This window comes from Liolophura sinensis, chromosome 3, assembly GCF_032854445.1.
Source record: "Liolophura sinensis isolate JHLJ2023 chromosome 3, CUHK_Ljap_v2, whole genome shotgun sequence".
Lineage (NCBI taxonomy): Eukaryota > Metazoa > Mollusca > Polyplacophora > Chitonida > Chitonidae > Liolophura > Liolophura sinensis.
Window position 1 is genome coordinate 27,456,977 of NC_088297.1, and position 14,414 is coordinate 27,471,390.

A 14,414-nucleotide genomic window follows, 5' to 3' on the forward strand; every position below is an offset into this window, starting at 1 on the left:
GGCCTGGATCTCTTCCAAGGTCCGCCTAACTTGGTAATACACATGGAACGTGTACAGAGCCCTTATTTGTTTGTCGGGGGCGAGAAGATGGTCTTTTACAGAGACGCCGCAGCCCGTGGTTGCGCACCAGACCGCGAAGTTCACTTGGTTCTGCCAGAATTGCATAGGATTGATGTTCCAGGCCCGAACAATGTCATTGCTGGTTATCTGTGGCAGCCGGTACTTGGCCAACATATCTGTGAACTGGACTGGAAAGGCCTTCTTTTCATCGATGTAGATGTCAAATCGCGTGAGCTGCTCTGCGTGGGTTTGGATACTATGAAATGCCCCGGCCTTGTAAGTGGCCTCTCTATTGAACCTGTAAGCGTCGCTGTTCATCGTGGCTAAAATGTTCATCACATTGTCTGACATTCTAAACGGGGCACAGCACACGCTGCCTCATGCCCTTAACAACCTCGACGGCCGTCTTAAAACCGCCCTTCGCGAGATAACCTTCTACCAGGCCTGGGTGAATATCCCCACCGGAGTGGGCTTCTTGCTTGAGCGCAAACGTGTGGAAGTGCTGACGGGCTACTACAATGTCTGTACGCTGGACAAGGACATATTCCGCCCGCATGGGGTTTCTTTGGGATTGAATGAAGCCACGGGCCGCTTAGTCCTTACCCTCCCTAAAAATTCCATCATAACGCTCCCACCGACAGGCTCTACGGTTCATAACACCGACCCTCTCCCTGCAGCAGTGAGCCTTCCTGGGCGAACAGTGTTGCAAAGACACGCTGAGCGATCCTACCCACCAGCCGGCCCGCAGTCAGGCCAACAATGTTGTCAGCTGTACTTTGTTTTGACACGTGGTTTTTGTTTTGATCGGCTGCGCCTTGTATACATTGTTGCCAGCCAGCCAGCTAGCCAGCCGGTGCACCAGCCAGCCAGCCAGCTGGGAAGTAGACCCTTATACATGTCACCTACATGGAGTGGAAACCATATCTACACACCATCTACATGTGATAGAAAACACATCTACATACCACCTACATGGAGTAGACCCTATCCCCTCAATGAGGAGCCGATGGGCGAACCTAAATTTTTTTTAATACATAATACATAGGAGCTATCTGGATAGATATCAGCCCTAGCATGACACACTGACACACTGGCCCAGTCGATAAAAAAAGAAACACAAAAGCCGGGGTTGACTCCAAAAAAAAACGGTATTATTATTTACAGCAATGTACAGGTATGTAACACGGAGCGTTGATATACCTCTGTGTGGTTGGGAGGGACTTCGTACATTAACGTGGGACGAACAATCTCTACGTAATACGCTCGAATGGGTCGGGAATCCTTGACATGCTGACAGACGTCTTCAGTGTACGCTCGCAGCACCTGCAGTCGCCCCTCATTGACCCTACCATCCGCAAACATACTACGAAGTACACCCGTGTAGCTTTGTAGGTCGGTGACGACAGCTACCCAGTCTTTCCATTGAGGCGTTGTACGGAGCTTCGCCAGGCTAGAAAAGACATAAAGAAGACACCGTCGTCATTCTAATGCCGTCACCGACCGAACCCTATCCACATCAATCAAACTATAGATAGATAGACAGATAGATAGATAGATAGATATCACTTAACAACAGGTAAGACATAACCAACACAAAAGACCAGGGTGAAATTTCAACCTGAAAACTTTTTTTCGAACTCGAACAGTGAAGGCATGAACGAATCAACGAATGAATAAATGCATGCTGTATGTGTCCATTATTTTTTTCACGGTGAGATATGTCTCGTCATGACGGTTGAATCACCAAAATGATGGTGCCGACACTGGTCAATGTTTATAACGCACACCACCCTAGTCACCTCCCTGTAAAAACACATAGGTAAAAAAACAAGAATGAATGAAGGGAGAGGGGAAAAAAGAAACAAAACAAAAAGTGGGTAAAAGTGGGTAAGGGTGGTGCGGTTAAAAAAAAACACTCACTCAGTCATTGTCTGGGTGGCCTGGGCGGCCTGGGTGGCTTGGTTGTTAGGTAGGATTGTAGGCTTATCGTCAGGTACAGGGAGGTTGTTGGCTGTCATCAAATACTCCACGTACATCTGGGCGAATGCCGGGTCCGATCTGTTGATCGGCGTCTCATTTAAAAACTGCCGCAGTTGGTCTTTCAAACTCTTCTCCACAGCCCACGGGAGGGAGGCTGCCTTACGGGCCTGGCGCATGAACTTGACCAACACAGCTCCCTCTTTCAGGTAACGCATACGAGCCTCGTCCACGATACTCAGGGCCAGCTCTCGGTTCTCCAGCAAGGGAGGTCGGGGAGGAGATGGATCATTCGTGGTGTTGGTGGGTTGTTGACCGTACACATCGCGCTGTAACTTGAGGAGGTGGGGTTGGAGAGCCGCATCGTAAGTTTGCCATAGCAAGGCTGTTAGCGCCGTCTCAAGCTCTGGCTTTAACGGCTCCGCCTTTTCCACCTTTTCCACTGGGACGTCGGGGATGATGGGGGCAGTAGTAGCAGCAGCAGTCTCATCATCAGCAGTCACAGCAGCAGTCACAGCAGCAGTCAAAGCGGCACTCACAGCAACACTCACCTCTCCATTGTTCCCCTCCTCCTCCTCCTCCATCTCCATCCCCGGCTCTTGGTTGTCGTCGTTATCTCCAGCCTCTACCACCACCAGCAACAAGGCGTCGATGTCGGGGATGGACTGGACCAGTTTTTGCCAGTAAGTCCGGTACTTGAGCGTGATAGAGTACTCGTCGGGTAGAGTGGACCGTTCGGACGGTAGGCTCGCCATTTCTTCACATAAACATACAGGACACCCTCCGAGGTCGTCAGCGTGGACAGAAAGTACCCGTTGGATAACGGCTCCCGCACTGGTAAACCCGCCTCAGGTAGATCACCAGCCAGGGTCTTGAGCCGGATCCACCCCTCCCCGTCAAGCCTGACGCGTTTGGGTGGAGCGTTCGGGTTTGTAGGTGATACAGAAGCTGAGCGTTTCATTCTGATGGCAGCATGCAGGGGGTTCACGGTCGTAGAGCGTTTCATCTCGGCAGGCAGGTAGGTAGTGTAGCAGACTCTCTCTTCTCTCTCTCTCCTCTCTCTCGGTAGGTCGGTAGGTCGGGTCGTCAGGAGGCTGGCAGGCAGGTAGGGCGTCAGGTAAATCTGAGGCTGCTGGTCGTCGTCTTCACCGGCTTTTATCCTATCCACGCGGAACTCAACCACACGCTGATTGGTCCTTTTTTTCTTACATAACCCACTTCTCGTCCGTTTTGGGGGTTATCCATTGGTCCGTGTTGGGGCAAATCCCGCTCACCCATCGGTCCGTTTTTGGCGACAAAGAGCTGTCCCACTCAACTTTACAAGCCGACGTTTTGCCTCTTTTTTCATTCCCACTACCACCACTACTATACTGTACTCTATTATACTACACTCCACTCTAGTATACACACCCCGTCGTGGAAAAAACCCACCATCACCACTGCCTCACACACACTTGACACACCTCCGGGCTGGGAGTGACCCACACAAAAAACACGCTCCTCAAAACCACAAAAACTCACTCCTCAATGCGACACCAATCGTGCATACTCTACTACTTACCTCAAATTCAGCAATATTTCGTATTTATTTATTTGATTGGTGTTTTTATGCCATACTCAAGATATTTCGCTCATATCTCGGCGGCTGACATTAAGAGGAAGAGGAGAGGAAAGAGAAAGACCGTATACCTCGACTGATAAATATTAAACAAACAAAAAAACTCACACATAACCACCATAAACATTTGGTATAATGAGCTGAAGTGAAACTTTTCCAGTTATTGATGGAAATTAAGGCATATCTCTCATCACCATCGGCGTTAACAACTGATATACAAATCCACTCGCCAACGTTTCGCTTTTGACGAATGCGCCTTTAGCACTTGTCGATCAAAAGTAGTTCGGTATTCCCGCGCAGCGTAGCTGTTTACTGAGTGCGGATCCTCATGAGAGACCAGTTAGAGGCCTGGGACCAAGATGGCGTCCTGGCGTTCACGTTGGTGGTAGAACAGCTGTACTGATAGCGACTACAGGATCCCCACCAGCCAGATTTGGCGCAGTATCTCGTGGTCTTAAACCAAAAGCCGCCATTTTGTGTACTACTACATCTGTTGTTGTTGTTTTCTCTGTCCTTTGTGCCGAAGCTGTAGTTTCGCAGGTAAGTCAATTGATCGCCTGCAAATAAAATAAACCTTCATAAAGAACAGTTGTACTAAAAACAATTAGCACGTGAAGTTTTACATAGGTTTAGCATAGGTTAACAAAACCTACAGACATAGATCTATATAGGAAGTCAAAAATATAACGTCCCCGTTATGGAATATTTAGGGCAAAACTTACTCCCCTTAGCTAATAGCGAATGTACCATATTTCAGCTGGACGTTGTGACTTTTCAAAGAAACATAAATAATTATTAACACTGAACCTTTTCCTCAAACAGAGCTTTGTTTTTATAGTTTTGTTATGTGGTTGTTTTCTGTGAAAAGAATTTGCCACTATAGTGGCACACACTATGTTTGTTTATATCGCACCTGCATTTCCTGCGGTGTAGCGAACTGACTTCAGCTTAAAGTTGCGGCTGCTGGAATCCATCTGGAAATCCCTGTAATGCGAGTATCGGAGCTGACCAACACTCGTCTTGATGTACACCTTCAGTTCGGAGTGACGCGTCGTCAGGGAGGAAATGGCGTCATTACCTGAAAGAGAAGAGAGGGATAAATCACCATGTTAATACTTTAGGCCGAGTCAAGCCAAGGACATATGTGTAATCACTGACGTCATGACTGGAGAGAAAGAGAGAGACCAAAAATTACTCAGTGGAGTGGTTTAAAACTTCTTCTCTGTTTTCCTATTGGCAACTGTCTGCATGATAGAAACCAGTTATCACCTTATTTCTTAGTTCATGAGTCAAGTCACGCCTAGGACAAACATTGAACATTTTTAGAATACTTAGCGGCATGCCTTACCAGTGAGGCGGCACCATGACTTTCTAGTCTAGAATCATGTCTGCTCTTGTGAAATGGCCGAAATAATAGTTGGTACCTCGCATACAGAACAAGAAGACCGGCGACCAGAACAACTTACCCAGCCAGTAATCGCTGCAGGCGTCTCCAAATCCGTTTTTGTATTCATTCCAAGATTTGTCGAATTTCTGGGCAAATCCACTTGCTATGTCTCTGCGTTGAATAACCTGTGTGGAAAAACAATATGGAATCGAGGCATCCTTATTTGATTCATCATATGAAGCAGTTAGAGATCAACAAATACATGTATATCTTTCACTAAATTGATTATAATTACCACAGCAATATTTAACATGGAAATGTACAATGTATATTTATACTCTATTTGCTAAATCCTTTCATATGTTTTCCTGGTATGGTTGTTAAAAGAAATTCTGAGGGCATTTCTTTCCCGAAGTAGTAAACGTTATATTTTGTTGTTAAGCCAAGCAATGTTATTGCCATCATTACAAAAATAAAGTTTGATAAATTGCCATTTAACAGGTTCAGTTGACAGACGCAGTTTACCGTAAAAGACTGATTAGTGTTTGAAATCGAAAAATATTTGGATGGTAAGTATAACTGACGTCTTACCGTCCATCCACCGCCGTCACCCATGTAACAGAAAGCCTTCACAGACTTGCCGGTGAGGCCGAATGGATAGATGTCATAAACACCATCCTCCCTGACGCCATGAAGCTTGTACAACTCGTAACAGTCACGTGCAGTGTACACTTCCGGGTCGTCTGCGGCGTCTAGCTCAGTCTCGAGAGTATTTGCTGGTTCAAGCTCGTGACACGTGACTGCAGGATGCTGACCTCGCCATTGACCTCTGCAAGCTCGGCCTCAGTATCGGCCTTGGCTGCGTAGATCTTCCTCAGGGTATCGTCCTTGAACCCGACCGACTCGGCAGAGGATTCCAAGTCGGTGATCTGACAACATAAAGTGTATATGTATGCTACTACATCGTAAAGTTTCATTTATAAAATTTGTCAGAATATTATCAACTGGAACAGCGCTGAATTTAGCCAGTCCACTCATTTACACTCAAACATATATGGATCTTTACTGAAGATGCAATGTAGCCCAGTTTTTAATCTTTCACCGGTGAATACTTCTTTTTTTTTAAATACAGATGGTTTAAAAATACAATTTCGCTCTCTCAGTATTTGCTGAGATGAAAAATAGCTGTCGCCGGTTTAACTGGCCGACCATTCACCGGGAGATTCTGATGAAAGGCTCAACGTGATAGGTGAGGCAAGTCAGATGAAACACGGGGGATTTCACATCATGCCCAATCGCTGAGGCACTGACTTGCAAGTCGGACGAAACCTCGTACTGACCAATCCCCGAGACAGCGTGATGGGAGATACTGATGAGAAGTTTGGCATGCCACACGAAACCACGTAGTGTCCAATCAGCGACACGAATGAGTATTACCTGAGCCTCCTGTTGGCTGAGGGTCTCCTCCAAATCGTCACGTGCCTGGGTCAGTTCCTCGTAGGATGCCATCACCTCGGCAAGAGTGTCGTTAGAGGACTGGAGCAGAGCCACGAGGGTGTCCATATCCTGAGCCAACCCGTCCCGCTCGTCCATCATGGTGTCAACCTGAAAAACAGAGACGCCAGGGCCATTATTCATCCAGGATTGGACTCGCCCTGCCACGTGTACAGTATATTTACACACACCTAATCACTCCCCGTCGCTAGATGACTGAAAAATTGTTAAGTGCCACTCAAAACCCTGAGCATGCATACATAAATGGTTCGCCCTATGCTGTGGACATTTTATAAACTCTGAACTTGTCTTCAGCTACTATATGGCGTCTATGTAAGCACGTCAGACGCTGAAATGTCTGTCAGTACGTTGCCAAAAGTATTTGGTTCACTTTACAGGCAGTCAGGTTTCCTCTAACCATTAAACTGACTGCCGCGAGGTGTGTTAAAACTCCTTGAGTATGGCGTTAAACAAAATCGAATAAATAAATAAATAAATAAATAAATAAAATATGATAGAAAATATGTCGTCACTTAAACCCACGATACAGAGTTCACCTTTTCGTTTTTTTATAAGCAATCCGATTTTAACACAGTCAAGCCTAGTGAAAAATATCATGAAACTGCGCAAATGTTTCATCGCCGCACAATAGCAGTGCAATATCTTACTTAACCATTTAACGTCATAAGCGGAAATAATTATATGACTTCCTAACCTGCGCAGTTGCGTTCTGAAGGAGGCGTTCCGTTTTCTTGATATCAGCTTGGACGCTTTCCAGGGCTGCCTGAAGTTTCACTGACGTGAGAATCGATGGTCTTTGGTGAGTTTGGCGACTTGAGCTCTGTCTAGGAATTTGAGAAACATGTCAGCTTTATACCTAGAATATAGTGTCAAAAATCTGCAATGTATTGTGAGACTGAAGTAAGGAAAGTGGCAAACTGTAAAGAAATATGGCGTATTCCAAACAATCCACAAAAACAACAGCAGATGGTTGGTTGTTTAGATCTGACCAACAAGATAAACTGCAACGTCCCAGATTATCCCACAAATTGTACAATAGACTTTCAACGACAAAAATACAAGGGAAGAGGTTGGTGACAAACGGAAACTCGAACATGCGCTATCAGCACATGATGAACCAAACACCATACCAACCTCCCAAACAACGCTGAAACCCTGTGAGATGTTCAAGTTCTCATGAAGAATATTGACAATTGTGTCTAAAGCACCCCTATGTTACAATTAACTTTTACTTCACTTTTAATCCCAAAATACACAGCGTGCTGAGAAATAATGACGTCATTTTGCAATCGATCTGGGAGCAGAAGTCTTATAGGGCCTACAAGTTGTACGTGATTTCATAAACTTTCGAAGCTGAAAACATGCATGTCCAGTCGTTCAACAAAGTCTTCAGGACAGCTTTAGTTTGGCATTAAGATGTCACTAGCATTAAGATTTAAATCCGCTTTTGATTTGCTTATGACAAAACTTGATTTCTCATTGAAATCTGCATGTGATGCGACTAATCAAATTTTGCTGTCATGGATGAAAAGGTGTTATTAGCATCATTTATACCTGCATTTTATTTATTATTTTTTTATTAGAGATTCTTTTGTTATTATTTTATTTAACTTAATGGTTTACTTGGAAACATGGCGTAAATCTCCCAGCCGTGGACGCTGCGGATCAGCTCATTGTCCTCGATGCGAGCAGACGACAGGTCGCACTTCCGGTGCTCCGCCTTGTACTCAAATGATTGACAGGTGTCAAGTTCCAAACACCTAGCGGCTTAGTCTTCTGGCTCAGCGTCATTCACACGCCCAAGGTCGTTCTGGGCGTCAATCACCGAGTTCCGCACGACAAAGAACTTCTCCACGGCTACACAAAAAATGCATAAGGGAATGGTTACGCAGTCATAATACCAACGGACATACCTTACTCATTCTACAATGGGCAAAGTATGAAGTATGATGAGATAGGCTTATACCCACATGAGTATACATGGAGTGGTTATAGCTTAACGCCACTGCGGCAATAGATCTACATGTCGTTCAACTTGTAACTTAAAACTATAGAACAGGTAAGCTAGTTCTAGTTGGAAATTAGAAGTTACAAGTTGGAGTTCTAAATAAATTATTTCTCTATTATTTCAGCCATATCGTGGCGAGAACAAGTTAAAACCAGGAGATTGTAAACGATTTGATTTTTTTAGAACAAACAAAATCAAACAAAATCATGGCTGTTATGTTCCATAAAGCGATACCAGTGGCCAAGCATCAAGGCCCAGCTGACTGTCAAAAAAGAAAACCAACAGATGCTAACACACATAAAGACGAATAGCTTTGTTCAACTGCCGAAGTACATAGACAATGGAAAATTCGACACAATCAACCTGCATGTACAAATTGTAACAGTATTTACAAAAACAGGCAACATGGAGAAAAAGCATGACAAAAATGAAAGATGATCGACTGGATTTGAACCCCACCAGATATCATATCATATAAAATACGTCTAATGATGAAAATCACCACAGCGTGTTTATTGAGTTAGGTCTTGTCGATCACCGCACCTGGTTCTGTGCGGCATTCTAAAGCCCGACTCTTCCTTACGAACGTGTAAGGTCTAGACCTGAATAGAAACTGGAATCCGCGATATTTCTTTAACGGTTGATTTTGGTCAAATAAGAGAACCATGTTTTCGGCTTGTCATGACACAAGGTATTGTGTGGATAGACATTTTTCCTATATTTCGCCTTGGCTTTGGAGTTATATTGGTGATAGCACGGGGTATGGGGGAATGCCGTCGGGATTGTTGCGGATTACCCATGATGCATTGCGAACTGGGCTGACTTTACGTGCAAACATTGAAAATTGTTCATTGATAACTGTGGAGACTGTAAGGAGAGTTGTTCAATTCTCGCTTTGAGTGACAGCCGGCCGATCTATGGTGCAGATTACCTACAGCATATGTTAAATGGACAGGCTTACATGTCTATGTCTGAAGTAGGGTGGTGTCATTTAAATATTTCTAGCGAGAAAACTATAGATCGTATGTAGTTTTGTCTGTGAAGTGGAACTGAAAATGTGCATAAATCGTGCTGAAAGTTGCTCTTTCATATGCGAAAAGGTTGAGGAATTAGAGTAGTGTTGGCAATTTCTCCTCTGACCTAGTTCCGAGAGTACACCATATGATGTCCAGTAGGTGTTTCACCTCTTGCAACTCTTTTAACCCAAGATCACCTTCATCATAAGGATGCAGGCATCATTGCTATAAAAATATTCCATCCAAAGAACAGAACTACGTTCTTTATAGCGAAATATTAACTTGACTGCTGCAATCTTCTTGTGTGAGGTCAACTTTACAAGGACTCCATGAGTCACTTGTGTTACAGCTGTCATAGCAAAAGATCACCCATTGCTATATCCCCTATAGTCTAATGTTGCGTTTGCTACAACTCGCTTTATAGCCAAAGATCACCTTTGCGACAACACAACTTTTGCTACAACGCCTATCGTCCGACAACGTGTTTGCTACAATTGGCTTTTTGATACAACTTAACGTATCTTAGTCGAACTGCTCCTTAGTAAGTTTCTTTTGCTACAACCCCAGCACAGGGGTGCTTTTACATGTTTTACATGTCTTGCACGCATGAAGCTCTCAGGAGATCTTTAGCCGGCCACCATATGTATACTGTACTGTATGTCAGGTCGCTGGATACTTGAACAGATCCAGGATTTTACTGCAGTCGCTGTGTTGTTATGCTTTGAACGGGATATGTGGCAATACAGATAGTATACTACTCCCTCAAGTCTTGCACCCGACCAATTCGTATTTGCGGAAAACAAATTAGTGCAATGATATTGTGTTTCCTGCATGTTGTAACTGGGCTAAGAAAAAAATAGATGATGCCATGGTAGTTAGAATCGACTTGGCCTTTGGTCGCCTTGTGCAGAAAACCCCTGAGTAGAACTCTGTAACAGGCCCTAGAGGAGTTTTGGAGGTATATCTTTGGGGGATGGGGGAGATATTTAGTACTACTGGGTACCGGTACTTGACATGCTGTGCTGTTTTCATACCATACATACATCATCCTGCATCATGTAACGTCATTCTGCATCATGTAACGTCATCCTGCATCCTGTAACGTCATCCTGCATCATGTAACATCATCCTGCATCATGTAACATCATCCTGCATCATGTAACGTCATTCATTTGGAGTGGTGCTTAAAATTTTATAAGCTTTTACACTGAGGTAGTGTGCGTAAACTCAGCCTCTGGCTTACAGACGACTCGGCACATTATAATGACCTCGATATCCGCTGGAACAGCTCCCAAAGTCAACCGGATGTATTTTTTTTCCCGCTGCGCAAGTCATGAAATTTGCATTACATTTCCCTGAGGATTTCACCAGATTCTTTGACTGTAACATCCCAATTTTTGAGACCTGTTTGTATTATTTTGGTCTACATTGTACATTACATCTGAGAGACTGTAAATTCATCGCTATAATAATTTTTCCTGTGAGGCATTATGTAACTAGGGCTTCTGTTGGGTGAAACTTTCTGCCGCATAGCAATACCGCTTTTTCTGTAAAAGTTCAGCTGTAACAGGCCAATCACACAATCATAACGATTGAGACAAGAGAAACGAGGGGTTTGAACTGAAATTTAAAACAGAATTAAAATGAAGCGTTATCTAGACTACTGCGTTCTTTGTCCTGTGTCTTAAATTTTGAAATAATCATCTAAACCTTTTTTTAAATTTTAAATTGCGTTAGTTTTTTGTTTTTTGTTTGTTTTTGTTTTTTTCACTTAGTCCCTTGGTGTGTCTCCAGAAACGAATTTTGAGCTTGAAATTCAGGCTTCCTGTCTTACGAAATGGATAGCGGGACGTGGCTCTGTGAATGGGACTCCCGTAACGACGAGGCACACGAGGGGAAGGTTCAATCCCGGCCTTGGACAAGTCCTCATTGTTCTTTAGGCCTTGGTGACAATAAAGGATCGACGATGGCATTTTTGCCCGGTCTTCTGTTCGCTGTAGGCCGCTTGTCTTCCACCAGAGTATTGAAGGCATACAAGTTTGTCGCACGTGGGAAACGTGTCGTCAGTTAGTTGCCATAGGTAAGTGGTTTACCACGTGGGCACTCCGTTTTCCTCAGACTCGCGGCATCCGTGAAAAGTTGTTGATTGTTGCAGGTCATTGAATAATGTGGTAATTGTACTTTCTAAACAAATTCTCACTTTTAAACATCCAAAGCTTGTACATATTCTAGTCAGCAAAGATGTAGTGTGATAGTGAATTCCAACTCCTTTACATGTACGCAATGTATAATCACCAAAGATCCATTTGCTTGTACTTATCTATTCAATATATCATAGATTTTTAAAGGCAACGACAGAAGCATATGTCTGATGAAAGACCATTACAATAGTTAGATTTATATTTTTTAAAAAATGTTCAACCTAGGTATATGCATTTGAAACATTGGGCTCTATAGGGACATTTTCTGACCTTATTGGGGCCAGGGTTGTTTGCCACATAACACGCATGGCAGGCGTAAATTTCAATATTCAAGAAACAGCAAAAATATGCATATGATACCCTCTGGGTCATTACAGACCACTGTAGAATATAATGTTTTAAAAACACCCTATTGAGTTTGAAGAATTCTTAAAATATAAATCGAACTATTTCCCTGGGCACTGTTTAACGGTCCGTCATGTGATATACTTCATTTTTGTGTTTTCTTTGCCTTTATAATGTAACGTAGCTCCCATTTATTTTGGCCTATTTTATTGTCATCGTTTTGAATCTCATGTTTGTAAATACATGTACGTGTACACCTACGCTTGTGTATTTTGTGCACGTATACACATGTACCGTACATTTGTGTACGTGGAACCCAGTTGACTGGATTAGACACATATTAAATTTGGTTGTTGTTCCTTCAACACAAAAGTCCGTGTCATTTACACAAACAGCAGTCATCGTTTATTATGCTTCGTCAAGGTTGTAATTGCTTGCCAATTTTGGTGTCAAATAAAACGATTTTTTTTTCTTTTCTTTTTTACATTGAGGTGTTGACAGGTGTTGTGAATGGCGTTGAGTATATAACCACATGTGCATGTATGCTCGGGATTTTTCGGTCGTGCTTGACAATTTTGCTGTCATGTGACAACGATGAGGCATCCGATGTGTTTATATATACTGTGTCTTCTTGTGGCAGGGTGAGTCCATGCTGCCAAAGTGCTGCCGTCGGTGAAGTATCATACCGAAGACACCAGACATGACAGCAACAAGTCCCATTTTTTGAAATCTTTGGCGTGACCCGACCTTGGTTTGATCCCGGGCCTCCGGACTTCGAGGCCAACCCTAATTTTCGTAGTTCTGCATTACCACCGTCAGCCATATTGTATTGGACTTGAGATAGTGTAAAAAGTCAGAAAGGTCTATGTTATAGTTATGAATAGCAGATTGTGGCTTAAAAAGCTGTAAAAAAAAAGTGATAGGGTAGGAGATATGGGTGGCGCATAGCTTTATGGGCAGTAAGAAAAGAAGAATAAATATTTAATTTAGGCAAAGGAAGGACCTTCAGAGGCTTTAAAAATGAGAAGTGTGTTCCAGCCTGTGCAAAAAGGGAACGACTCGCACCTTACGTTTTTGAGGCTGAGTAAGTGGCAGCAGGTGAGTTTGGTATCTATACTTCCCCAAAGTGCGTTGTCGTCGTTCAGGCAGGAAAAGATCAAGAAAAGAGTAAAGTATTGATCTTCTTGTTAAAAGGCTTTCTCATGTGAAGGCTTTATCATCCCAATATTTTGAGATGCTTTCATGCACGTGAAATTTAAAAGAGCCACGAAAGTTTGTTGTTGAAAATAAGGCCAAGGAATTTGTGCTCGCTCACCACGGTCAGAAGAGCTCAGTCCAGCATGATATATTTATTTATTTATTTACTTATTTGTTTTACGCCATACTCCAGAATATTTCACTTGTGCGACGGCGGCCAGCACTGATTGTGGTGGGAGGAAAGCGGACAGGGCACGGGGGAAACTCACGACCATGTGAAAGACCTCACGTATGGCCGGAAAGAAAGTCAGCATGAGCTGGACTTGAACTCACAGCGACCACATTAATGAGGGGTGTGCCTGCTAACCTTCCTTGGCCACGGACGCCCCGTCCAGGCTGATTGATTGTCCTGGAGGAAGTTTGAGGACAGTCCTAACAATCAAGACTTTCGGCTAATTCTGTGCAAATAGTTTTATTATTAAGAGGAAGATGGATGCTACACAGCAATTGTGAGATCTTGGCAAACTCTGACGTCTTCAGATGGAGCGGACGAACAGGCACTGGTCAGCGAGTAGGCTAATTTCAAAATACTGTATGAGCGCATGTCATTGGTGCATTAAAAAAAATGAAGAAAACCCAATATTGAGCCCTTTGAGACACCATATAATACCCTAAAAAAATTGTCTTAATTTTAATGGAAAGCCTGTTGTCTGAGTGATGCTAAAATGTACTCTGTTATTATAACACAATATACTGTCATATTCCACAAAACATTCTGTTAGTCTTGTAGAATCTTTATGTTGAATTAATGGAATGTGTGTGCTGTATCTAACAGAACAATCTGCTGCAATAGCAGATTACATTGTAGCATCACTCAGTCAACAGACTTTCCGTTAAAAGAAACAGGTAAATTTTTTTTAGTGTGTTGGTGTAAATGGAGACAGAAATCCTTCAAATTTGACAGTTTATTGTCTGCCAGCTAAGTAACCCGGCAACAAATCATAAAATGCAGGGGCCTCCGAGGCCGAGGCAGTTGACACGCCAGCTCTGCACAATGACCCAGGAGCCTTTCACCAATGCGGTCGCTGTA

At 43.5% G+C, this 14,414-nt stretch overlaps 1 protein-coding gene across 1 annotated transcript; it reads right to left on the reverse strand.

Annotated features, from left to right (window-relative positions):
- Positions 1 to 3,964: 3,964 nt before the first annotated feature.
- LOC135463531 (angiopoietin-related protein 7-like) lies at positions 3,965 to 11,554 on the reverse strand. The gene is made up of 7 exons (XM_064740790.1): positions 11,416 to 11,554; positions 8,353 to 8,414; positions 6,480 to 6,647; positions 5,858 to 5,971; positions 5,122 to 5,227; positions 4,569 to 4,733; positions 3,965 to 4,212 (listed from the first exon to the last, which is right to left on the reverse strand). Exons 1-7 carry the CDS (start codon positions 11,552 to 11,554, stop codon positions 3,965 to 3,967), a joined length of 1,002 nt encoding a protein of 333 aa, XP_064596860.1.
- Positions 11,555 to 14,414: the final 2,860 nt, after the last annotated feature.